The 25579-nt window shown below is 48.3% G+C and overlaps 1 protein-coding gene across 2 annotated transcripts; it reads right to left on the bottom strand.

Moving 5' to 3' along the window:
* Positions 1–3591: 3591 nt before the first annotated feature.
* On the bottom strand, positions 3592–12435 carry ADPRH (ADP-ribosylarginine hydrolase). 2 transcript variants are annotated; one of them, XM_063419407.1, is made up of 4 exons: positions 12300–12435; positions 10145–10491; positions 4763–5123; positions 3592–4094 (listed from the first exon to the last, which is right to left on the bottom strand). In XM_063419407.1, exons 2-4 carry the CDS (start codon positions 10455–10457, stop codon positions 3707–3709), a joined length of 1062 nt encoding a protein of 353 aa, XP_063275477.1. In that variant the 5' UTR covers positions 10458–10491; positions 12300–12435; the 3' UTR covers positions 3592–3706. The 2 variants fall into 2 exon arrangements, with proteins under 2 accessions (XP_063275477.1, XP_063275476.1); XM_063419406.1 differs by lacking the exon at positions 12300–12435 and adding an exon at positions 11834–12254.
* Between the last annotated feature and the right edge of the window lie 13144 nt (positions 12436–25579).

Below are 25579 nucleotides of genomic sequence, written 5' to 3'. Positions count from 1 at the left end.
GGAACCCCAAATTACCTCAGGTAACCCCTGTGACCTCAAATAACCCCTATGACCTAGAGTAACCCCAAAATGACCTCAAGTGACCCCAAATCAGGGTTTCAAATGACCTAAAGTAACCCCTCGAAAATAAAAAAATTCTCAAATGACCTAAAGTAACCCCTATGACCTAGAGTAACCCCAAAATTACCTCAAGTGACCCCAAATCAGGGTTTCAAATGACCTAAAGTAACCCCTCGAAAGTCGAAAAATTCTCAAATGACCTAAAGTAACCCCTATGACCTAGAATAACCCCTATGACCTAGAGTAACCCCAAAATGACCTTCAAATAACCCCTATGACCTAGAGTAACCCCAAAATTACCTCAAGTGACCCCAAATCGGGGTTTCAAATGACCTAAAGTAACCCCTCGAAAATCGAAAAATTCTCAAATGACCTAAAGTAACCCCTATGACCTAGAATAACCCCTATGACCTAGAGTAATCCCAAAATGACCTTCAAATGACCCCTATGACCTAGAGTAACCTCAATCATGACCTCAAGTGACCCCAAATCGGGGTTTCAAATGACCTAAAGTAACCCCTCGAAAATCAAAAAATTCTCAAATGACCTAAAGTAACCCCTATGACCTAGAGTAACCCCAGAATGACCTCAAGTGACCCCAAATTGGGGTTTCAAATGACCTAAAGTAACCCCTCGAAAATCAAAAAATTCTCAAATGACCTAAAGTAACCCCTATGACCTAGAATAACCCTTATGACCTAGAGTAACACCAAAATGACCTTCAAATGACCCCTATGACCTAGAATAACCCCAAAATGACCTTCAAATGACCCCTGTGACCTAGAGTAACCCCGATGAGGGCCTCAGATGTCCCCCAGTCCCCTGCACTGGTGTGAAACCCTCCCCCCCCAGTGTCCGGCCCTGCCGCCCTCTGTGGTGCCCTGGCCCCCCTCAGGCCCTGGCAGGCCGTGCTCACTCCCATTCCCCACTGGACTCGGGCACTGCCCTGGGGGGCTGCCCTGGAGCCCTGCTGAGCTCCCCTGGGCTGCCCAGTGCCCAAATCATCTCCTGAATCACAGAGACACGCTTAGACAAGTCTTGTTTAGGTTTTTATTTTGTTTTCATCAAGGAAAAAAAAAAAAGGCACTTTGCCCTTTTGTCCTTGTTGAGGTGTTGTACAGCACATTCCTGTTATGAAGAATTGTGCTGGTGCCTGTTCCTGTCCCTGCTGTTCTCAGCTCCCAGCAGCCCCAGCACAGGGCCCAGCTGAGAGGGCAGGCAGGGTGTGCAGGGGTCTGCTGCCCTCTGTCCCCACAGCAGCTCCCCCACGAGCCCAGCGGTGTCCCTGGGGAATTTGGAATGCCCATTTCTGGCACAGCCTGGGCCCAGGGTGCTCGGGGCCTCTGGGCCAGGCACGGTGGGGCGTTCCTGCCCCTGGTCCCAGTTAAACCCCTGCAGCTGCTGGGCTCCTCCTGCCCCCAGGAACACAAAGGGGCTCCACTCCCACCTACCTGCATGGCCTCAGTGTCCACCAGAGCTGAGCCCAAATCTCTGTGGTCAGAGGTCTAGGCCATGGATCCACAGAAAGATCCCAGTGCCCCTGTCCTCCCCCTGGCCAGAGGCAGGGCCCCTCCAATGCTGGTCAGGTACACGCTGCTCCCCTCCTGGGGTCCCTTCAAGAGAATCAGTCCTGTTATCATTCCTGTGCCATCCAGAGTTCTGTCTAAGACACAGAACTGGCTGTGGATGAGTTCCTGTGGAAGATGTTCCTCTTTCCAGTTCACCTGCCTGGGTTTTCCATCCCCTGTTCCTGAAGGAAAAACCAGGGCTTACCTTGTACAGTGTATCCTCTCTCCTGGCTGGGGGACATCTGCTCCTGATGGCAGCGGCTCCTGCTGGCTCTGCTGGGATGTGGGAAATTCCTTCCTTGAGCTCCTTTCCCAGTTCCTGGTGCCTTCCCCAGTCAAGCTGTGGACGTGCTCAGCCAGCTCTGTCTCCATGGGTGAGACATGGGGCCATGACAGGGCAGTGACAGTGTCCCTGTGAATTCCTGTTTGCTGAGAGTGCTCCCAGCCTGTCCCTCCTTCCCTCCCCTGCAGCTCCCCCAGCTGTGCCAATCCCAGCCCTTCTGTGCCGGGCACTGGACACCAGCAGGGCTCTTGGGGAAGAGGATCTCCAGCACAGGAGCTCCCTCAGGCAGGGCACACCTGGTTCCACTGTGCCCCACCTCCCTGGGGCACCTGGAGGGCCTCTCCACAAAGGCACCCACCCCTTGCACTCACCAGCAGCCACCCCAGAGGCTGAGAGCTTCCTGGATCCTCCTGATCCCAGGGACAGGGAGGGAGTGAGGATCTCTGCTCTGCTGCTGGGTGCGAGGGCCCGGCCACGTCCTCATCACTCACTGTGCAGATGGATTTGCGCTTGGATTTCTTCTCCTGAAGAAAGCCAACAGCAGCTGGCTTGGGCTGTCCTGGCTCAGTGACTGCTTGTGTGGAAGCACTGACTGCTCTTGTGGTTCCTCTTCTCTCTGTGACAGCCTGTGCAGGCCTGGTGCCTGTTCCTTTGGTTCCTTTCCCTGTCTCACAGCCTGTGCCTGTTCCTTTGCTTCCTTTGGTTCCTTTCCCTCTCTCACAGCCTGTGCCTGTTCCTTTGCTTCCTTTGGTTCCTTTCCCTCTCTCACAGCCTGTGCCTGTTCCTTTGCTTCCTTTTCCCTCTCTCACAGCCTGTTCCTTTGCTTCCTTTGGTTCCTTTCCCTCTCTCACAGCCTGTGCCTTTGCTTCCTTTGGTTCCTTTTCCTCTCTCACAGCCTGTGCCTGTTCCTTTGGTTCCTTTTCCCTCTCTCACAGCCTGTTCCTTTGCTTCCTTTGGTTCCTTTTCCTCTCTCACAGCCTGTGCCTGTTCCTTTGGTTCCTTTTCCTCTCTCACAGCCTGTGCCTGTTCCTTTGGTTCCTTTTTCCCTCTCTTACAGCCTGTGCCTGTTCCTTTGGTTCCTTTTCCCCTCTCACAGCCTGTGCAGCCCTGGTGCTCTCCCTTGCTGCCTCAGCTGCTGCCCCACCCCGAGCTCTGCTCTGTCTCTGAGCACGGTGCAGCTGCACAGAGGAGACAAAGCAGAACTCACAGCAGGATTGTGCCACCTCTGACACCCAGAGGGAACTCAGCATTTTCAAAAACCACTGTGCTAGGTGAGGAATTGGGTAAAATGGGCTAATCACACAGCTTTAAGGTCAGGTTTGGGGGGTTTTTCCATATTTGTTTGAAACAAAAAATATCCTCTGCTAAAATAATTTTATAAGAAAGCTCTGTTGTCCCCAGACACAATGGGCTGCTTGTGGCCCCTGCTCCCCTCGTAGGGGCAGGATGCTGGTTTGGGGCAGCCTGAGTGGGGTTTGCTGCTTGTCCTGCTGCTGCAGCGTGACCAGCAGGGCTGCAGTGGGTGCTCCTGCTCCTTTTGAGGACCAGAGGACGTGCAGCCACCCTGCAGCACAGGAGGGATGTCCCGGGGGACCACTGTGTGTTCCCATCAAACCACCAGCCCCAAACTAGCGCCGACACGGCCTCCCCACTGCAGCCAACACACAGAGAAAAGGCAGGTCTGGCTCTGGCTGACATTCACGAGATTTAATCCCGGCGGGTTTGCGAACCGAGCGAGAGAGCACGCGACAGCCACTGGGTAAGCGCGCCTGCAGGGTGCCCTGCCTTGTCCTGCCTAGAGGATGCTGTACAGACCCTTGGCTACCTTCTCCAGGCGGTCCTTGTACTCCAGGTGGGCGTAGAGGGAGGGGGGAACGCCCCGGAAGCCATAGATGACGCCCCACCAGCTGGCAGCGATGGCGGCCGTGGAGTCGCTGTCGCCGCCGTGGAAGAAGGCGCGGTGAGCCAGCTCTGTCCAGGAGTCCCCCGCGCCCAGCAGGGCGTCGTAGGCGATCATGGGCGCGTCGTGCCCGCTGCTGCCGCCCCAGCCGCTGTAGCTGAGGGAGGTGTAGAACGAGTCCCTCTCCTCCACGCCGTACTTGGCCGGGAACTTGGGCGACGAGACGCCGTCCGAGATGCCTCTCTCCGCCAGGTATTTTCTCCACTGCTCCTCGAAGTACGACCTGCCAACAGGGCGGGATGGAGCGGCTGTGAGCTGTCCCAGGGCAGCAGCACACCGCTGAGCACCGCGCAAAATACGCCACGTCAATAGCCCAGAGGAAGGGCTCAGGAAAATGGCAGGCGGCCCCCATTCATCAAAATTAGGGACGTGATTTACAGTAAGAGGACACGTTTCAGTGAGTTAGATTTCCCCTTCCTCCAGCCATGTGGGAGAAGGCAGCCCAGCACCTGCAGGATTCAAAGGCTCAGAGTGAGAACTGAGTCATCCTCCCAAATTCAGAGCAGTTCCACCTCTGTATGTGCCCCTGCACACAGAGGTGCAGTGAATATGCAGATTTGGTTATAACTTTCAAACTGAGCTCAGCCCTAAGCCTGATGCTGTTTCCCAGCCCTGCTTGCCATCTTTCATAAGATCACAGTTGGCACGAGATGACAAGTCTACCTACTTCACACTGGATCCAAAAGAACGGTCACAACTACGTGACCCAAACACAACCTGCCTTTTTTCCCCCCCAGGTTAAGGAATTGTGAATTGATTTGATCCCATGGCAGGTGTGGGCTGCCCTGTGAGTTATGATCAGTAATCATAACAAGATTCCTTAAACTTGGGTATGAGCAGAGCTCGCCCTGTCGTACGAGGACTTTAAGAAGGGCAGGGAGTGCAGCTCACCATTGCTCCATGTTCTCCTTCACGAAGAAGTCGGACTCCCGCACGTAGGCTTTGGCCCGCGGCAGCACCTCCATCAGCCCCTTCCCCCAGGCCGCGGGGGGCACGCTGTTCACCGCGTAGGCCGCGAAGAGGGCGGAGGCCAGGGCGCCCAGGTAGCCGGTGGGGTGGTGGTGGGTCATGCGGCCGCTCTCGATGCTGACCCTCACCAGCGTGTCCAGCTGCGCGGGCTGGTAGAAGCGCAGCCCGATGCACATGGCGCGCATGGCGGCCCCGCAGCCGCCCGCCCGCGGGCTGAACGGGATGCGCCAGCCGCCCGGCCGGCCCGGCTCCAGCGCCGTGGTGCCCTCCAGAGACGTGGCACCTGGGGACGGAGCCCACGAGAAAGAAGAAACACAAACATCAGCAGGAGACAGCTTGGGAACAAGGGGAAGACAGGCAGGGCAGTGGGGAGGAAAGCATCGCTCTGCATAAGGGATTGGAGCTTCCTTTTAAAAACATACACTGTCTGCTCACGTACATATCCTGCCTTAAACTGCTGGAGCATCCTGCGTCCTCCCCAGCAGACGTGGTAATTTTTTTTTGTGAAAATAATTAAAAGGTCTAGGGGGTAGGAAGCACTTAACTGCTCATTCACTGACATGGTTTATATTTACATTTTGTGTTATCTATAAAACATATATACTAATAGATACATGCACATATACCTAGATATCTCTCTCTCTGTAAACAGAAAGGTTTGTAGGATCGCTGACACAAGGCAAATCTAGGTAGGTAATTGCTTTTTCATAGGACTTCTAAATGGCAGAGACCACCCTGCAAGCTCCTCAGGAATCTTTCCCATTGCCTCACTAGTAGAAAATACACGGACAGAAAATGTTGTCCAGCTCTCCCTTTGTGCAGTGTAAGTTTGTCAGAAAGCCTGGAGTGTGGCACCTCACCTCAACAGAGTCTGCATAACTGGCTTTACTGTACTCCTCTTCCATAGGCTGGCAAGAAGCTGTCCTAGGTGAGACCAAAGGTTTGTCCAGATCACTAGCTCATCCCCAAACACTGCCTCTAAAGGGTAACTGCAGAGACTAAGAAATGAGGCAAGCCCACCTCCACCTCTTTCATATTTCTGCTATTTACTTTTTAAAGAAATTACTCTGCTTCTTCCAGTGCTGTTTCTTCAGAATGACACTTGTTAGTCCAACACATTCATAGGACAAAGAAAACACACCCCAATTTCAGAGCCCAGCCAGCTTCCCCAGCCAAATGTTTTGAGAGCTAAGCCCGAATGCTTGTGTGTAAAGAAGAAACAGGTTTGGAACATTGAAATATCTTTGATTCTCTTCTACCTTGTTTTTTTTTCTCCTAGTGTTCTTTTCTGGCCCAATCTGAAATACTTCTTTTCCAGCAGGAAGGTAAATCAAGGCAGGTTTCAAGCAGCTTCATTTAAGTTTTAATGTGTTGGACAATGGCAAAGGTGGACTCAGACTAACCCCAGGGTGCTCAGTCCTCTCTCAGACACACAGGGTAACAGCAGCAGCAGCTGGCTGTAGCCACACCCCCCCAAACTGTTGCTCCTACACTTTGTTCCCTCACTGGGACAGGTAGCTGATGAACTTGCAGGTGCCCTATTACTTTGGAAGTCAAACTAAATAGAACAGAGTAGCAAGGAAGAAGCCTGCTCAAGCAATTTCACCCCATTTTGGTGCAGCTCAGCCACCATGATGTGTGTGACCTTACTAATCACAGCCAGGTTCTGCACTAACTCCCCTGCAGGGCTCTTGGCTTCTGCACTTCCATGTGCATGTTTGGCAGAGGGGTTGGTTTATGGCAGCCTGTGTTACCTGCACTTACAGAACTCTTGTGACTGAAATATCTCTGAAAATCCATGCACACCTTTAAGACTGGCTTCTGGGCATATGCTAAAAATAACTAACAGCTGGCCACTGCCAGGAATAATGTCACATGCTGGGCCAAGTGTCTTTAGTTCTACTGGGACCGGTCACCACCAACCTCTAAGCGAAGTGCCTGTGAGTTTGCTTTTAGGTTGTCTCAATGTGAGGACGTGTTCAAGCCTCTAAATTTCACGTAGTTTACTAACTGAGTGCTGGCTGCTGTGTATCAAAATTGTTAAGAGGGAAATCAGCATCATTTCCAACTTCATGATGACTAACAGAAGGTTGGGGCATTTTTCTAAAAATCTCACCGTACCAAGCATTGCACCAATGACCTGTAACAGGACATTAAAATGAACATGTCAAACAAAGCCACGTTTTTAAAGAGCTGTGCCAACTATTCTACTTGTATATTCTGGTAAAAGAGAACTTCTTCCAGGAAAGCAAGGGGGTGGGGAGAGAGCACAGGGACTAATGTAGCTTAAAATCAAGACCTGTGTAACAAAAGCAAAGCTGACTCTTGCTGAAACTTTGAGAAAAAGCATTTCTTCAGGACATGTCTGGGCAGGTTGAGACCACACACCTCAGTCCTTGATAAGAAGTGAAGATAGTTGCACTAATTGCAGCTAAAATAAAAAGGAAGATGACAAGGCTTTAAATGGAAAGAAAGACTGGCTATTTTGCAATAAAATTTGCTTGCAGCTCTAAGCCTGTGCATATTATTTTAGGAGATAACTGCTGATAACTTGCAAGTGGAAAAAATTGTGTAAAAGCAGTGTACAACAGCTAAGACTCTTACTATTTATGAAGTATTACAAGTATTATCCCTCACACTTTAACTGTTAAAATATTAAAACATTGGAAAGCCGATATAGGAAGACTAAGCTGGAATCACTTCAGGTCTTTTCTTAAAAACAGGTTTTAAAAAAACTGCCTTAGGGAGTTTTTGAATTAGGAAATTGTTTTGGAAATCCTTCACATCCTGGTTAGGAATCCTTTGTATTAACAACAGGAAATTAAAAGCAAACTAAGGAAAAAAGTAGTGTGTGACTCAGGGCTACCTGACAAAGTTTCAAGAACAGCTGGGTGCAAGTTTTGGGATAGGATTTCAAGAGTACAAACAGTAACAGTTGTTTGGGGTTGATCAGTAACATACAAAAAAAGTGAGTTAAACAAACCACACAGTGGTAAATAATTCCAAAGGGAGAGGCCTAGGACCAAAAGACAAGGTATTCTGGAGAAGTGCTGTAGTTGTACCATGAAAAAAGTATGTCCATGCTTGCTAAATTCATTGACTTTGTAATCTGTAAAGCAGGGGACAATGAATTTGGGGCTGTGGCACCTCACAAATAGCAACAGTGAAGGGATTACCTTGTTCATTGAACTACTAAGCCCAGAGTTCTCTCCTGGGGCTGTGTCCCTGAGGGACCCTGCTGTGGCTGTCCTGTGACTCAGAACGTTGTGGGAATCCCTCTGTTACTGCAGCTTTGGGTTTTCAGGTCTGGACTCCCTCGTGTGAGCCATCAATGTGACTTTCCCCCACTGTTCTAAGGAAATCTCTTCTGTGTTGGGCAAAAGTTCCAACAGCAGCTTTCCGTTCTCAGCCTTCAGGGCTGCAATTCCCTGGTGAGTACTTAGGCCAGAATAGCACCCTTACATTCTCAGTTAAAATCCATTTATTCTGAACGGCCAAAAGAAGTTATTGGCATGCAGCTTTTATCATTAGGATGTATCAATATGGCACGGAGACTCCAGCCTGCAGACAGCTTTCCAGGGTGTGGATTAGGCATTCCCTTCAGTGGGAATTAAACTGCTAAGGGTCAGGATTTAAACTCTCAGACCTGAATGCCTTTCCTGTAGCTGCAGCAGGAACAATTCTGACTGTAAGATGTTAAATTGTCTTTGGACCCACTAAACAAAGTGAATTTCATTTTTACCTAGATAATCTGACCCTTCCTTGTCACTCCTCCTAATGTCCATAGCAAGTTTGCTTTCAAATTCTTCACTTCCAAATAGGAATTTCTTTTGGGTATATTGCAGCTCATTTTAGCCACAGAAGGAATGCCGTAGGTGTCCTATTATCCTTAGATATTATTTACTAACATTTAAATTTTAGGTTCCTCTCTTCTTCATCCTAGGTTTTAGTCACCAAGGTTAGAGAGTGAAATCCTTCCAGGCCCTGCCTCACTGCCAGCTGTGGTTAGTCCATCTTGGCTGGGGGCACTAACCTGTGCTGCTCCACCAAAACCACACTGAATCTCTTGCAAGTTTGATCTGCCAACTTCAGCTGTCCTGAGAAGCATTATTACCCCTTCCTAAATATTTTAATAATCAGGCCACTTCAACAACTGGGAGCATGGGTGTTAAAAGAACACTGATACTTTAGCTCTTTAAACAAGGATAGGAGCCCACTGTGGAAAGGCAAGCAGAATAAATTCCTGTTCAGGTTTCCAGCCTGGTTTCTTTTGGAAATGCACAGCTCCAATACACTATGCTCAGTGGCAAGAACTGGCCTTTTCCATGTTTAATGTCAAGACAGAACACTCTTGACATACTCTGGCCACTCCAAATAAGCACATCTAAGCATACATACAATTTCAATGTATAAACCTTGCACAGGACTGCTGAATTTGAGTGTTTCCTGGATACTCCATGCTTCCTGCACCGAAATTAGAGGCCCAGCCTATGCAGATCCGATTTAAGTGTAATCCAAGCATCCAGAAGAGCCTGGGCCATGAGCACAGAGACAGAACCTTCGGGGACGAGCTGGGTCAAGAGGGCTGGGTGACCTAGGAACCACAGGGATGTGTTGTACATGTCTTGGCTACTGTCAAGGTGCCCTTCCTGAATACTGCCAGGCCTGCTGCTTGTGACACAAACTCAGCACCTGTGTCTATGCACAGAAAAGAGAGATGATGGAAGTACAGGGGTCAGAAAAGAAGATAGTGGCCTGACTGTTCTGTTGCAGAAAGCACGCATGCAGAGCTAGCTACAAGCAGACTTTGGGTTTGATAAGTGTAATTACTCCAAGCAAGGATCTTTGTGCCTTTAAATATATTTTACATGTAATTTGCTTTGCTTCTGATGAGGAGTTCTGTATTAATTCTTGGTTTAAATACGTTGCTTTAACACAGCATCTCAGGGTGTGTATTACAGTGGTTGAATGTGCATTTTTTATCCACTGAATGTAAGAATCCCAAGTGCAAAAGCCATCACCCTTCCTGAGCTGAGGCTAGGCCTCAAACACACCTCTAAGAATGTTTTGTAAATGTGAGCAAAACAGTATCTTTTTCATCTAGTTCAGAGAAGCCCAAATCCCTTCAGCTTGCCCTATTCTGTTCTCTGTAGCTCATCCTGAAACAGGTACTGAGTGTGGAACACTTTTACCTTTAGGTGAAATACAGTTAACACTCTAAACAGCCAGAATCAGAGCTGGGGCCAGCCCCAGCTCCAGGATAAACACGAGCAACAGCAACATGAGCAACAATGAAGGGCTTACCTGGAGCTCTGCCCTCCATGTCATTCATGCACTCCTTGTAGTTCCTGGCAAGCAGGGAGTAGAGATGTGGCAAGCTTGGGTTTTTCCCAGCAGCTACCAGGGCTTCTGCCGTGGCCAAGTGCATCACGGTATCATCGCTGACTCTCCAGCCTTGGATGCTGATGTTGTCCAGTCCCCCCATCTCTGCCAGCTCCTTGTGGATGGCTGGGCCACTCTGCTGGAACTCCCATCTCCCGTTGTAATATCCCAGCGTGTCACCAACTGCGCTCAGCACTAGGGATGCCACATAGTTTTCCACGTCCTTAGGACACATGTTTCGTCCCACGACTACTTCAATGTAGATGACACTATGAAAAAGAAAAAAAGAGAAGGAAAGTGAGAATTAAATCTCTCCCAGTTCAGTAGGGGCGTGTCTTACTAAGCTCCAGCAGGCTGGATACCCTGCCTGGCACACAATTCTCGCTCAGAGGATGTGTTTGTTCACTGCACATGGACCCTGTGCACCCACCATGGGAAGAGTGTGGCAGCTCCTGGGCCAGGGGCACCTGGAGCTGTTCTGCTGGGACGCTGGCAGTGAGACACTAATTTTGAAGCTTTGAGAAAAGCTAAGGTTACAGTTAACAATAGATGTTGCTGATTTAGCTGAAGAGATAAGCTTTGATGAAATCAGTTAAAAGTTAGAGGATGGTTAAAAGAAACTGGATCTAAGATAAGCTACCCCAGATTTAATAACTCATTGCTTGTCAAACACAGAAACTAATCAATACAACACAAGACCTCCCGTTTCCAGAAACCCACTGAAATAGTCCTGGAAAACAGGAAACAGGGAGTTCTACCATCCATCAATCACATCTGCATTGAAAAAGTTGAAAGTTTAGAATGAGGAAGACTCGCTTTACTTCCTCCTTTTGGTGACCACTCCTCACAAAAGGACCACCGACCGATTTCAGGGAACAAACTCCGCGTGCTTAATCGCCTTTTTGTCAATTAGCATACAAAGCGGAGAAGAGGAAGTGACAGGGGTATGAATATGCATTTGTATTTTGTGTATTCAACATTTTTGTAAATAAAAGACTTTGTAATGACCTGTGATCTTTGCAGTGCGCATTAGGGAGCTATCCCACGCGCTGCCCGGCCTCGCAATAAACATACACTTTCTAACTTTAACTGTTAGAGAGTCTTTTGTCCGTCACAGTTGAATATTGATATTAGATCGATATTCGTATTTTAATAAATCAGCAGCAGCCCAGGATAACAATGCATATCATACACGGCTCAAAGACCAAAAACCGAGGGCAGGACTGCTGACCCGTGTGCAGGGTATGTGACCACCACCATGTTCTCCACATTCTGAGCACACGAGCAAGCTCTGATCAGCACCCAGCGGCTTCTGTACCCTGGGGTAAGGCGAGGACCCTCAGAGGTACAAGGGTGAGGGGTAAGGCTTGGCTGACCTGCTCAGCTCTGGCAGGGCCAGGCACTCACACCTGGCCCCGCTCCTCAGCTACAACAGCAGTGCTCACACAGGCAGCGCTCCCGCCCCGCGGCTACTTCAGCCGTGAAATACCAACTGCACCCTCCCCCGAACACCCTCCCCAAGCCAGGGCCTGCTTCTCCTTTTCGCTGGTGAGGAGCAGAGGCGGCGCAGGCCGCCGGGCCCGCCCCGGCCGGGGCCCCGCGGGTACTTACACGACGAGCCCCGCTATGACCGCCAGCGCAGCCAGCACGGCCGCCACTTCCAGCACGCTTCGACGCGTCCACGGGAACCGCCGCCGGGCCATGGGGCGCGGTTCGGCCTGCTCAGCCCTCGGCCCGGCCCGTTTAACCCGTCGCGGGCCGCCGCCCTCGGGCCGGCGCTCCCGGGGCGCTGTGAGCGGGCCCGGCTGCCCCCGGGCGGCCCCCGCGGCCTCCTCGCCAACGCCCCCGGGCGCGGCGCGGCGCAGGCGGAGCGGCTGGGCCGCCATGCCCGGGGCTGCCCTCAGAGAGCCGCGCCGAGCCCTCGGAGCCAAAACCGGCCGAGGCGAAATGAAGGACGAGGCGTGGAAACGAACTGTTTCATTTTAAAAAAGAAAAGGCGCTGACAGCATTTCCGGAGAATGAGCAGGATCCCCCTCGTGTCTGCGCCCGGGACATATTCTGGGAGGGCTTCCCTCACCTTTGGATTATGTTTCCCCTCCTTGCTGCAGCCTGAGCAGAGCCTCCAGCCTTTGCCAGGAGACTGCCCGAGTGCCTGCCCTCTTATAGAACCACAGCATTGTTACTGAAGCTGCAGGAAAAACAGGAACTCTCTGACGACATCTTTTCAGTGTTACAAAATCACGGTGTTACTTTATTCTGGCCAGGATGTGCAGTGGAAATTATTACATGCGCACATGTCCGGACTGCGCAGTGAAAATCATTCCATCATGCATGGTTCTTTACTAGACTTTTCGCTCATTTATACATAAAAAACTCCAAAGACATTCATGTGCATTGGTCCTAAATTACACAATTCTTAGTATCCAATCTCCTGTTGGTTATTGATCCCTTTGCCTTTGATGCTGATTAGGCCCTCATTCTTTTGTTCTCTTATCAGTCTTTTCCCAGACTCTGTTTGGGGTAATGTTCATTAGTGTTCATTTACCTCCTGTGTGTTTTCTGGTAACTCCCAATTTGTGGCTGTTAAACTCATCAGACCTCACCCAACATCTTTGAACAGAATCTTCTAAAGAGAAACTTCACTTCCCCTCTGCCTGGGCAAAGGCAAACAAACCCCTGATTGAAGTTACACTAAAATTTTACAAAGTTGCATCATTTCCAACCGAATTGTCAGGATTGGAAGAGACCTTCAAGATCACCGAGTCCAACCATCCACTCAGCACAATCACTTTAATCCCTTCACCACTAAACCACCATCTAGTGCCACATCCAGACACCTCTTGAGCACCGACAGGGTGGTGACTCCACCGCCTCCCTGGGCAACCTGTTCCAATGCCTGACCATCCTAACAGTGAAAAACCTTTTCTGTTACCAAGTCTGAATCTCCCCTGTCCCAGATTAAGGCTATTTCCTGTAGGCATGGTAGAAGATACTGTAGAAGATACTGTAGAAGATACTGTAGAAGAGGTAGTTGTAGAGACCAGTGAGATCACCCTGAGCATCCTCTTCTCTAGACAACCTCCTTCATATTTGGGGACAGTGCTTTCCCCACAAGCCCAGCATGGCCCAGATCAGCTCCCTGTGACCCCAACCCCTCCCAAACCAGGGCTGATCTTTGCTATGTCCAGCGGTGCTGCTTTACACAGTGTTCTGAGGTGCCTTGTGATCTCACTGCCTTGCTTTATCCTTTGTTTTTATTTTTGGTAGTGGCTAGGTGGCTGAAGGAGTCTAGTCAGTGGATGAGGAAGGGATAGGAGCACAACACAGCAACAAGAAACAGGACTGAGCCTGGCGGCTGGGATTGCACTTTGTGGAAGTGGAACGTTTTTACCAGCTGGCAATCACCTCTGCACCAGGTCTCCAGAACTGTTGTTCACCCCAGAAGGTACCAGCACCTTTTATATGGAGGGAAAACAAAAATTTCCCCCTTTGGTTCCTATGGGAGAAAGCAGAGGTAGTTTTCGAGCTGCAGCCCTGGGGGATTTCAGGGCAATCACAAATGTAGTGCTGGGTGAGAGCAGAGTCCCTGGGGAATTTGGGGGCAAGTCAGAGTGTGGGGCTTGGAGGGGGCCCTGGGGGAATTCAGTTGCTGAGAGCACAGGTCTGCATGGGAGCATCAGCCCTGGCGGCCTCGATGCTTCATCATGCCGTGTTCATTCCTAGATCTACTCCTCCTCTACACCCTGCTGCAAATGTGGAGTTTGAGAAGCATCTAGCAGAAGAAATAATAACAGAAAAGGAAGTGGGAAAAGAAGCTGCAGATGTTCCAACACCGCCAGGAGTGCCTGATGACCTTTTCAGCTTCTCCGCTTCATTTTGTTTTCTCTAGAACAGCTCTGAATTTACCCAGGTTGGTGCAGTGCTCAAAAGCAAAGCGGGGCTTTTTGCTCCTAAGGTTTGTGCCTGGGAGAGGGAAAACCCCTCCTGTTTTTGTCTTGCAGAATGGCTTTCTGTGAGGAATGGCTTCTGCTCCAGCCTCAAGGACAGAGGAGCAGAGAGGAAAGTCACAGAGCTCCTCAATCAGAGAAGGAAGATGGGACAACATCTCTACATTGGCAAAAAATTGCCTGTGGCACTGAGATGTTTGGTTCTCTTGATTGCTTCCAGCTTCCTGAATTCTCAGCTTCCTAAAAAATGAAAACATGATGTGCAGTGCAGTTAAGTGACATCCAAGAGACGTCAGAGGAAAGTGTTGAGGGCTCCTCACAGACAGAGAGCGGATAATGATCCAGCAGCAGGAACCATCAGCAGGAGCCTGCAGACCAAGAGTGGGGAGAGCAGCAGTCTTCAAGCTCAAAGGGATGCATGGATCCCAAAGGGATCTCCATGTGTGACTCTCATGGGATGTCCACAAGTGGGTGAGGAGAGCATTCTCCACCAGGGAGCACCTCCATCTCCAAGATGTTGCAGGGAAGCATTGCCCTGGCTCAGACTGTGGTGTGGGGAGGTGGGCACGATTCTCCCCCTTTGCAAAGGTGGCCTTCTGATGCTGAGCATTGCCAAGAGTTAGACTCACAATGTTGCACCATTCTAGGGGGGTTGTTGTATCTTTCAGTAATGAAAATTTAGGCTTCTGTGCACCAGTGGCCAGGATATGCCTTCTGGAAAGTACCATGTTGGAGCAGCTTGCTGGCATGCCCCTGCCATGTGCTGGACACTATGCTTAGCACTCACTTAGGATTTTCCTTTACATTCATCTGGAATAAAAGGGTAATTCTTTCTGACTAAAAAAATGTGCCTTTCTAGGTGAGCTCAGGGTTGAGGGCTGCTATTCGAGGGGGCTGTGAAGGGTAACACTGCAGCACTGGAGCTACAAACTGGTTGACACCCTGTAGGACATTTCCTCAGAACTAAATGAGACCTTCAGGCTAGGAGTTAGAAAAAAGGTGAGCATTAAAAATGCATGGTGCACTTGAACACATCAGCATCCCTGTTCTAGATCCTACAGCTGTTCCCAAAATGGGACTGTAAAGGCACATCTGGAATTCTTAGTTTTCACCTCCCCCATTCATATTCTCTTTGCCCCCTCATACTTTCCACAGAATCCTTTTGGGCCCTAAAATATATGGTCATTTTAGACCAGTGCCAAACTCTTACCAGTCTCTCATTCTTTTAATAGCACCTTTTTCTCTGTAACAACAATAGACTTTTTTTGTTGGACTTTGTTCTCTTACTGAATAAAACCGAGTTATTGCAGAAATATCGGCCTTGTTCTTTCCAGGTTTCTCTTCTTCCACAAACACTCTAAGAGCAGGCCTGACTCACTCTCCAGGGCAAAAGGGAAATGGTGGAAAATTGGTGTGTTCTCCTCATTGTGGCACCCACTGCTCTCCTTGTGATGCTTTCCAAAGCCATCTTTAACACAGATTTAAAAACAAAAATGTAAAAACTACAACAGAGTCTAACTGTTTCAAATAACTATCATTCTGCAGAGCAGAAGATGAGCAGGGTAATTGCCTTACCACAGAGAGAGGCACTGCAGTGCCAGCTTGGAGCAACCAGAAAGGTCAGGGACACAAGGAGCATCTCCTGGACTGTGATCACCTTTCCCTTGTCCACATCCATGAAATGAACTGCAAACTCATCTTTACTGCCCCTTCATCAGGTTCATAACTGACATGTTGGTAAATGGGAGAGTGTGGGCTCTCCTAGTACACTCCAAATCCTGCCTTTGAGCCTGGGCACATCAGTGAAGCAATCCCAGAGAGCTCTCGTGGAGCTGATATCTGGCTCCAGGGCTGGATCTGAAGCTCCGGGGCTGACAGGCTGGTTGCTCCCTGCTGTGAATCAAGTGACATTTTAATTTTGGATTGTGTGCTGGCACTGTGTTCCCCACTTGCACGGTGGCAGCATCTGAGGGTCTGCGTTGTTGTTCCTTCAGGAAACAACAAACAAGTTCCTTGCTTTCTTTGCAAGAGCTACTGGCAGTTGAGTCCTTATCCTTTCAGAGAGTGCCAGGGTGGAGGGGAGCCCATCAGAGGTGTGACAGGCCTGCAAGCAGAGGGGCCCATCAATCCTGCCTTACAACCACTCTCAACTCACAACTGGTGCTGTACTCAAAGTACAGCACCAGCAGGCTACACTTGGAGGTCCTTAGCACTTGCCAATGAAAATAAACCCTAATGGAATGTGGTGCTCAGCAACAGGAGGGGAGAAGGTTTCATCATGCTGTAGGTTTTCAAACAGTGATGCTCTTCCTGCATTGTGCAAGCAGCGACGTTTGAAGTGTTAGATGTGCTTTCCTGCCTTCAGAGCAGGTTTCTCCTCTCTGTGGGAAAGGGACAGTCTGGGGAACATGACTGTGGTCCACAGTGTAGAAAAGATGTGCCAGCTGTGAGGAAAATGAAGAACAGCTGCAGGAGGAGATCAGTCTTCAGGGACAGAAATCACAGCCCCCCAGTCCCAGCCAAAGCTCTGCTGAGGCTCCTGGTTTTGCAAGGATAGAGGTAGTGTAAAAATAAGGATGAGGAAGGAACAAGGTTGGTAAGGGCTTCTCTTCCTTCTGCCAGCAAGTTTTAAGTGTGTTCAGGATGTCTGAGGAAATCATGGGTTGTGTACAGGCACAAGAGCTAAGCTTGAGGGAGGGAGAGTTGGAGGCAGTAGTTGAAGTTTAGGAAAGCAGGTGGATGGGAATGATACTCAGAAATTCCTATTAGCTTATAGGGGAGGGCTTATAGTACCAGGACCTGGCAGGCTGAAGGATGACTTTCCTCAGCTTCAATGATTTAAACTGAGAGTAGGCGAAATTTGAGGTATGATAGGTTAGGAAAAGCCCTGTGGTGGCTTTGAGTGACTTGATTGGGTGGTTGTACTCCAACACAGGGATTTCTTTGATGCTGTGTTGTGACCAGGGCCTCCTTTTTTGTCTTTCTCATGTGGCTATTTCATCACTAGCTTCCTCTGTAATGCTGCTGTTCTTGGGAACGACTCCTGCTTTTGAACATACACCAGAAGAACAAAAGGGCATGAGAATTCATGAGAAAGGAACAGCAAAAAGCTCAGCATTTGAAAAGTTACTTCTGCATTTGATTCTTCATGAATTGAATTTCAGAGAATTGGGAAGTGCTGGTTTGTGACAGAAGAGGAACATGTGAGCAACATCACTGAACGCTCTGTTTTATCCACTGCTCTGACAAGGCTTAAAAAGATCTGCCTATGTTTCCTTTCTCTGTTTACGTGCCTTGTATGATGCAATTCAGTGGTGACATTGTTTTGATGCGTGGAAGAGTCCTCCTGGAAGGAGGAGCAAGGACATTGGCAGTGGCATCCGCTCTTCCAGCTTAACCCTCACCCTGTGCACTTACCCAAACCCGCAGGGCAGTGAGGGCTTTAGAGGGTCACCAAAGACACTGATGCTGTGGCCAGTCCCCTGGCGTGTTCCCAGGATGAGCCTGGTCCAGCAGGAGGGACAGGCAAGCTCCTGACAGCAGTGTCTAGGCAAAGGAAGCTGTTAACTGGGAAGCCTCTTGCTCTTAAAACTGAGACAGCCTTGAGGTCTAGGAGGACATGGCCACTGATCTGCCAGCTATGTGGCTGCACAAAGCTGCAAGACAGTGTAAGAGAAGCTGGTTTGGGGAAAAAAATAAGCATATTTGATGTGGTGTCAGACCTCATGCTGTTGAAAGTTAGGAAAATAAGACCAAGAAACAGAGAGAGGCATGGGAATAAGGATGCTGCCCTTCTTGTAGGTTTAGAATTGCTATGATCCATATCTCTCCGACATCAGTGGCTCTGCACTGCCTCTGAGCAGTCACTTCTGCTTGGAGCAGAGGAGAAAATCACACTTGTGCTTTCATCCTGCATCAAAGACCCCATCCCTGTGCTCTAGCCCAGCCCCACAGCAGCAGGAGCACAGCACAGCTCCTTGCTTGACATGGATGTGACAAGAGCATGAGCCCAGGCTCCAGCTTTGTGTCAGCCTAGACATTTGCTGGGTGTGGGAAATGTGTTGGTCTCTGGTCTGTCAGCCACACTGCAGTAGCTGGGGAGCTGTAAGAGGCAGAGGAGTGTGAGATCTTTTTGCGCTCATGCTGTTCATGCTGTTCAGTCACCTGCTTGCACTGGGACCAGTGCTTGGAAAGTGAAATGTTGCTTATCCTGTCCTCAGTCCCCAGAGCCTTCTCATTTTCTTCCGCTGAGTATCCCTGACATGCCAGCAGCTTTGATGTAACCTGCTCAGGCGTGGCTTGAGTTGTTCTGGCTGTGATAGTGAAACCCGCGGGGCCACGCTTGCACTGACATTACTGTGTCCAGCCATCAACAGGGCTGGGTGTGAGCAACTCCTCAGAGCCCTGGGCCGTGGCCAGGAGGAACCAAACCAGAAGAGCTGCTTGTGCTCCTTGCTGGAAAGAATGTGGGTGGTGGTAAGGGGAAATGAGGGGCAATAGAGCTGCCCCGTTCAGGAACTGGCATATGAAAACACGGTCCAGTGGTGAGACTTTCTACCAGTAGCAAAGGTCATTGCTATCATTAAGAAACAAAGGCTGGAGAGCTGTGTAAGCTGGGATCCCCAAGCAGCCAACTAGCCTGACCTCAGTAAATGGGAAATGAGATCAAGTGCAAAATGAGTTTATCAAGGCTATCTCATGCCTGGCTATCTTAGTAGGTTTATTTTGATAAGATAATTGACTATGTAGACGGTGGACTTCAGTAAGGCAGCACTTACAGTGCTACAGGCAAAGCCATTAAGCTGGAGAACCAAGGGATTAATGTGAGCATTGTAAGGATTTACCTAAAGAAAGGATGTCAGGAGGTTGTGCCTCAAGGGAAGCGAGCTGGGTGGAAAGGGGTTATTAATGATGCTCCTCAAAGGGGTCATCTTGTTTACCCAGCTAGAAAACAAGCTGTAATCATATTTGGTCAGATTTGAAGGGCTAAGTCACTGCGAAGATTTCTCAGGCTACAGGAAGAGAAGGACTGATGGCACCGAGGACGGGAATAGGGGAAATAGGGTAAAAAGCAGCAGCACAAAGTGCAAGCTGGCATTTGCAGACAGTAGCTATAAGATGTTTTGCTCCCAGCTTGTCATCTGCCATTTGAAAAACACAGAGTAAGTGGAGTTTGAGTTCTTACCGTAGTGTAGCCAAGAAAAAGAGGAAGGTGAGCACATCTGCTGAAGAAGCCAAGCACAGCACCTGTGCTGTGGCATTGTGTCATGGGTTGACATTAGACAAAATGCCAATGCACCCATGAGGGTATATTTTACCCAATGACCTACTGTGAGATGTGGTCAAGAACAGAGCAGAGCAGGCCTAATGACCAAAAAGGTATTAAAACTTCAAAGAACCCTAATGACCAGAAATAAAGGCAGGCTTTCACTCCAAATGACATTATACCTTCAAAAAGAGACATACCAATATGCCCACAAAACAACAGAAACCAAAATATTATTAGAATGAAGTTTTTTCCACTTTGTATGATCGCTCGATCCCCGTACGGGCCACCAACTATGAGAATTCAGCGTCCAGGGATAACTCTCTTCTGCCTTAGAAAGAGTTAAAAGCTTTTATCTCCCACCACCAAGGTCAGGCACAGGCGATCACAGGCACTGCAGCTCTCACAAGCAGCTCCAGCTCGGCACCTTCTCTCTGTGGGGGGAGGAGAGAGACGGGACCGGGGGGGGGAAAGGGGGGGGGGGGGGAACGGGATGGGACAGGGAGGGGGACAGAAGGCACCTCCAAAGTTCTCCCTCCACCCCTCCATTCTAGATGGAAGCTGGACCAGCTCCACTCCAGCTCCCTCTGTTCCCCACCCCGAGGCCCACCTTGCTCAGCCAGGCCCACCTTGCTCCCCTCCCCCACCCGGCCTAGCCAGGCCTGGGCAGGGGAAGAGGAGAAGACGCTCCCTCTCCGAAAGCAGAGCAGGAAAGAGAGAGTCCTGCTGGGAAATCCGGCTTTTAACCCCTCGTGTCCTCAGAGGCGTGTCCAACCTCTTAGTGGCCAACAAAGGTGCCAATACTCAGACCTAAGGACTGATTGGTTTGACCACTACTTCCAAAAAAACTCACTTCCCTTCAAACCACGACACATTGCTTTGTCTCTCCTGGCAGCTTTCCATGAGCACATTTAGATCTTGGGCATCCCCTCAGTCTTCGCCCTAAGTGGAAGACAAATTACCTTAATGGAGGAGCTGTATTGTCCAGCCAGCCTCACCTGAGCTTCACAGATAGTGGATGTGGCCTCTGAAGAAAGGCAGATCCAAGTCAAAGGCACCCATGCCCCAGCAGCCTGAGTGTTTCCATTAAAAAAATTCTGATACCCATTTAAAAGGGGAAACCTCACAGCTCACACTTAGAGAATATTACTCTCTTTATGCTCAAATGGAAAAAAAAACAAACCAAAGCTGGACACCACATTTAGGTTTGAAGTTCTGGATGTTTTCAGCTTCTTGTTTCAGGTTTTGGGGGCTTTTGCTTTTGTTTGTTTTATCCTGAACTCCCCCTCCCACCCTCAAATGTCAAGCTGGCAGGTTTCTGGAATTGAGTCCTTCTGAGCTTTGCTTCCTGAAAGCCCTGAATTTGCACTTCCCATGTTGCTGTCTGATCTGTGTGTACACTACAGTGAGCTATGTCTGCTGATGCATCAGCAAGGGCAGATACATAGCTGTCTCTAAGAAAGCAATTCTGCCAAGAAATGTTGTGTTTGGCAAGAAAACTGCTCCAACATGAAGAGTGGCCAATCTATGGGTTGCCAGCACAACCTTGCTGCAGATGGAGGTTTGGGAGGTTTTCTGTACTGGTCCCTCTCCTGAGCACATGCAAAATGAAACCAGCTAATGTTTCCTAAACACATATGGGCATAATTTTTCAAAGGGTTGGAAAAAGCAGGGGCCCTGACAATTCTCTTCTGACCATTTAATTCCTTCTTCCAAGACAGAAGCAACCCAGAGCCCAATAAGCATATTACAATCACAGCCTCAGCAAAAGGAAAAAAACCCCTTTATTCTCTCACTGTTAGTGGTAGAAATACATGTTTCTTTTCTTCTTTTTGGTGATTTTTTAATAGATCTGTCTAAACCATATCTGTTGTAAAAAAAAAAATAATAAAATCGCCCCAGCAGGTTAAATTTTTAAAATGAAGCCTAACCACAACTAAAGCAGAGGACAACAATGCCTAGCAGCACTGATTACATGTAGTGCTTTCAGCTCTGCTTTTAACAGAGCATATAATTCTGCTATTTGGACATGATTTCCATTGAAAACAGTGTTGCATTTTATATACAAATCTGTGTCAGAAAGGCATTCATACTTACCAATATGGTGCTTGTCCATATGGGAAGATTGCAGGTAGGAAGCTGGGCTGCAAGATAGCAGCATGCTCATTGGTTCTAATTAATTCCTTGATTACATGCTCCTGTGGGCACCAGGGGTGATTTACGTTGTTTCACTCTTAAAGGCACGAGAGGTTTGAACACAATCATTTGGGTGAAATTATATGTAACATTTAGAGCTGATTTAATGTCCATTTTTTGTCAACAGCTCCTTCTCTCTTTCTCAGTCCACCACGTCCTGCTGCTGATGCTGGTTCCAGTAAATCAATGCAACTCACAAAGAAGGCCAAGAAAAGCGAGTTTGTTTAATGTTTTGGGTTGTTTTTTTTTTCTTTGCAGGGTTAGCATGTTGAACCAGATTCCAAGGGGACATTGAGGGATAAATGTTCAGGGGTGAGATTTGTCCCTGCCTCTGATCAAGTATATGGAGGTAATTCTTGGGATTTTTGTAAGCCTGCATCTTAGAAACCAAGCATCATGGGAATCAACTGCGGATTACTAAAATCAAAAACAATGTTCTGAAGAGCAAAACACACAGTTTGTCAGTCTTAAATCATATTGACAGATTCCTCAAGCTGGCAGGACAAATGCCCAGTAGACCTCATGGAGAAGGCAGATCCCAAAGTGCTGCTTCTCCAGCACGGTACTTCGCACCTTGATTCTTTCCCATTGCCACTACATTTTCTTATCCACATATCATTATTGTGGCACGCAGGCTTAAGTAGTTACTTGCTTGTGTTTGCACTGTCACTGTGGTTTTGTGATTAGGACAGTGTGAATTTCCATGGATCTCTGCAAAACCCCTAGGACCTCAGGTCCTCAGATTTTGCCTCTGTGTGATCCACTCTGAAGCCAACTCGGAACTTTACACTTTTTTCCCCAGTGAATGCAAGGGTAACATAGGAAAATACAGTCCTGGATAGGAAACAGCCCGAAAATCACCTTCCCCTTGATGCAGTCACTTGTGCCAAGTAGCAAAATGCCTGATTAGGCAGGCTTTCCAGGGATCTGGCTGTCCTCAGCTGCACCCCAGCACTGCTGGCGCCCGGAGCAGGGAGCGCAGGTGCCCTGCCTGCAGGGAGAAGCAGGGCTCCAGCAACCCTCCGAGCTGGGGGACAGGCCAGGGAGTGTGCCCTGAATGTGTACCCTGTGCAATGCTTGCTCCTGGTTGCATTTACATTTTCCCATGTAATAGCACCAAAAAAAAAAAAAAAAAAAAAAAAAAAAAAAAAAAAAAAAAAAAAGATAGGGTAAGGCCATCTCAGCCACAGAGCTGCCGTTCCCTGCCAGCCTAAACTGTTTGTGAAAACAGGATTAAGGCTCCCAGCCCCTTATGAGCCAGCAAAGCCTGCAATGCACCCAGCACAAACAGTAATTTAAATCACAGCACAGCCAGACACAAAGTCTGAGCTGCCTGTGGGCTGAAATAGTTGGTGGGAATATCAAAACCAATAAAAATCAGTCTGTGTCTTGTTCCCAGCCTGGTGCTGCCAAGGCCTGTGACTCCCTGGCACAACCATTGCAGGGAGCCCATCCTGCTTTTGTGAGGGAAACCAGTGTGTTTGCAGCTCTGGCATCACTCACAGGGGTGGAAACCTCGGGGGATTGCATCCTCTCTTATGAGCACCTCTGCTACAAGGGGAGAGCTTGCAGGAACTGCCCTGGAGGAAAGGTGTGGATGAGGGCAGCTGTGAGTGCCAGCCTGCATGCACAGACCTGTCACTCTTTCCTGCATGGACTGTATGAGCACGGTGGTTGCACAAACAGGGATGCCTCACTGCAGCAAAGGACAGCAATCCAGTGGGTTCCTTGCTGTGAGGTAATTGAGGAAGATTAATCTCAGATTATTAAGGAATTTTGTGAAGAAGCCCCAGTGCTTTGTGCAGTAAAAATCAAATATCCACCCACACAGTAATTGGGTCAAAGTTACACTTGTCAAACAATGCTGGTGCATTTTGCATTTGCATTGCTGAGATTAATTTCCCACATTACCCCCCCTCTCTGTTTCTGAATTCTGAAGATTTTTTAAATTTATTGGTCACTCCTGATTTACCACGGCACACCAGACATGCTACCTGTGCATTCAAATGTACCATGTCACCAAAGCACACTATCTGTCCTTCCTTCCTTCCTTCCTTCCTTCCTTCCTTCCTTCCTTCCTTCCTTCCTTCCTTCCTTCCTTCCTTCCTTCCTTCCTTCCTTCCTTCCTTCCTTCCTTCCTTCCTTCCTTCCTTCCTTCCTTCCTTCCTTCCTCCCTCCCTTCCTCCCTTCCTCCCTTCCTTCCTCCCTCCCTTTCCTCCCTCCCTCCCTTTCCTTTCTTTCCACCCTTTCCTCCCTTTCTTCCCTTTTTTTAATCTGTAAACAAGATGATGCTTGTGCTCCAATCTGTGCCAAGACAAAGACTTTACTTCTTCAAATCTTGCCAGTTTTAGAGTCTGAAGTTTGGGGAGAGCTAGGGGAAAAAACAAGAAGTCTCTGGAGCTGTAGGAATTTTGGTATTGTTATTTTCCTTTGTAAGGTGAAAGGGATTTACTGTAACCGAAACCATTGGATTTTCATCTTACTTCACAAAGTTATCTTATTTTGTTATTGATATTGCATAGGAGACCATCAGTCTTTGTGTGAAAAGCCAGACTTCTCAGGATACTGGGATCACTTTGGTAAGGTTGCTTTCTGCCCTTCTCTAACAGGAAAAGAAAAAAAGCTATCTTACAATTCCACTAAAAAACAGATGAGTATTACCAACTGAATTCAGTTCATTGCTCCTCATACCCTGTATTCCATGTGCTGCTATTGGAACCAGCAAATGCTGACACAACAAGAGGAAATGGCCTCAAGTGATGCCAAGGGAGGTTTAGATTGAATATCAGAAAAAAAAACCCTTCACCAAAAGGACTATCCAGCCCTGGAACAGGCTGCCCAGGGTATGAGTCTCCATCCCTGGAGGTATTTAAAAGACATGTAGACATGGTGCTTCAGGACATGTTTATTTGATGGGCTAAACCCAGCAGTGCTGGGTTAACAGTTGGACTAATTGATCTTAAAGGCTTTTTCGAACCTAATTCTATGATTTTATGAAAAAAAAAATCCCTAAAAATGTTATTCTGCTCTGCAATGGGATCATTTCTCTGACAAAGCTGTTTTTAGGGCATTTGCACAACCATATTTTGGTGATTTACATCTCTGGAAACAGATCTTGGGTATCTCCCATTCGACCTGGACATTCTGGTATTAAAAGCAGCGAATGTGCTTTTAGTTCAGATTAACACGGATTGGAATGGCTGTTCTACCTTGGAAACAGTGAAAGGTATCCCAGTCCTGGAGGAGGGAATGTGGTTGTGAATCCTCAGTGGCAAGCAGGTGCTGCGTTTTGGGTTAGTGTTTGCTCAGCTCTGACCTTTCTGATAGTTCTCTGAGATGTAGATTGAGAAAGGGGGGGAGATTTGGGTTCTTTTGTATCTTCTTGACAATCAATAAATGTTCAAAGTAATGATGTTTGACTCCACTAGAACTGCATTTCTGCAGAGGTGGAAAAATCTGGTGATGTCAATATGCAGCAACGTATTTGAAAAGACTTCCCTTTGAGTGCAAAGGAATTCTACCACAAGTGCTGATTACTGAGATTAATTTCCCCTACACAGTACATATGCTGCAAAATTTCACTTGTCTTTTCTGCTTTTTCCCTAATGGTTTTCTGTGAAAGCAATGGAAAAATATACTTGTGTGCTGCTCTCACATCTTCCTCTTTTCTGCAGTAAATATTTTTAGCAGAATTTAACCATCTTTTTTTTATTAAATCTTAGCTTCTCTTCTGCAATACTTCTACCTATTTAAAGCTGTTTCTGGAGCACATAGGGATGAAATGCTGAAGGCCTAATCAAGTGCACAAGAAACCTTATTTCTGTGGGGATTTTGCTGTGAATTCGTGGGCTTATATTATTCTCTGCAGTGCTCAAAAAAGCAGTGTCTTCTGTAGTGTGACTTCAGTATGTATGAGTCCTTCAACTCTGTTAACCTCCTAAAGATGTA

This window comes from Prinia subflava, chromosome 25 (genome assembly GCF_021018805.1).
Source record: "Prinia subflava isolate CZ2003 ecotype Zambia chromosome 25, Cam_Psub_1.2, whole genome shotgun sequence".
Classification (NCBI taxonomy): Eukaryota; Metazoa; Chordata; class Aves; order Passeriformes; family Cisticolidae; genus Prinia; species Prinia subflava.
Note: the sequence above shows the minus strand (reverse complement) of the source record. Positions and strands in the feature narration are given on the sequence as shown.

Coding starts and splice junctions, on each gene's coding strand:
- ADPRH (XM_063419406.1), bottom strand. CDS start 12,108: ATGGCGGCCCAGCCGCTCCGCCTGCGCCGCGCCGCGCCCGGGGGCGTT. Junction 10,492..11,833: donor GTCATAGCGGGGCTCGTCGT/GTAAGTACCCGC, acceptor TCTTTTTCATAG/TGTCATCTACATTGAAGTAG. Junction 5,124..10,144: donor CATGGAGGGCAGAGCTCCAG/GTAAGCCCTTCA, acceptor CTCCGTCCCCAG/GTGCCACGTCTCTGGAGGGC.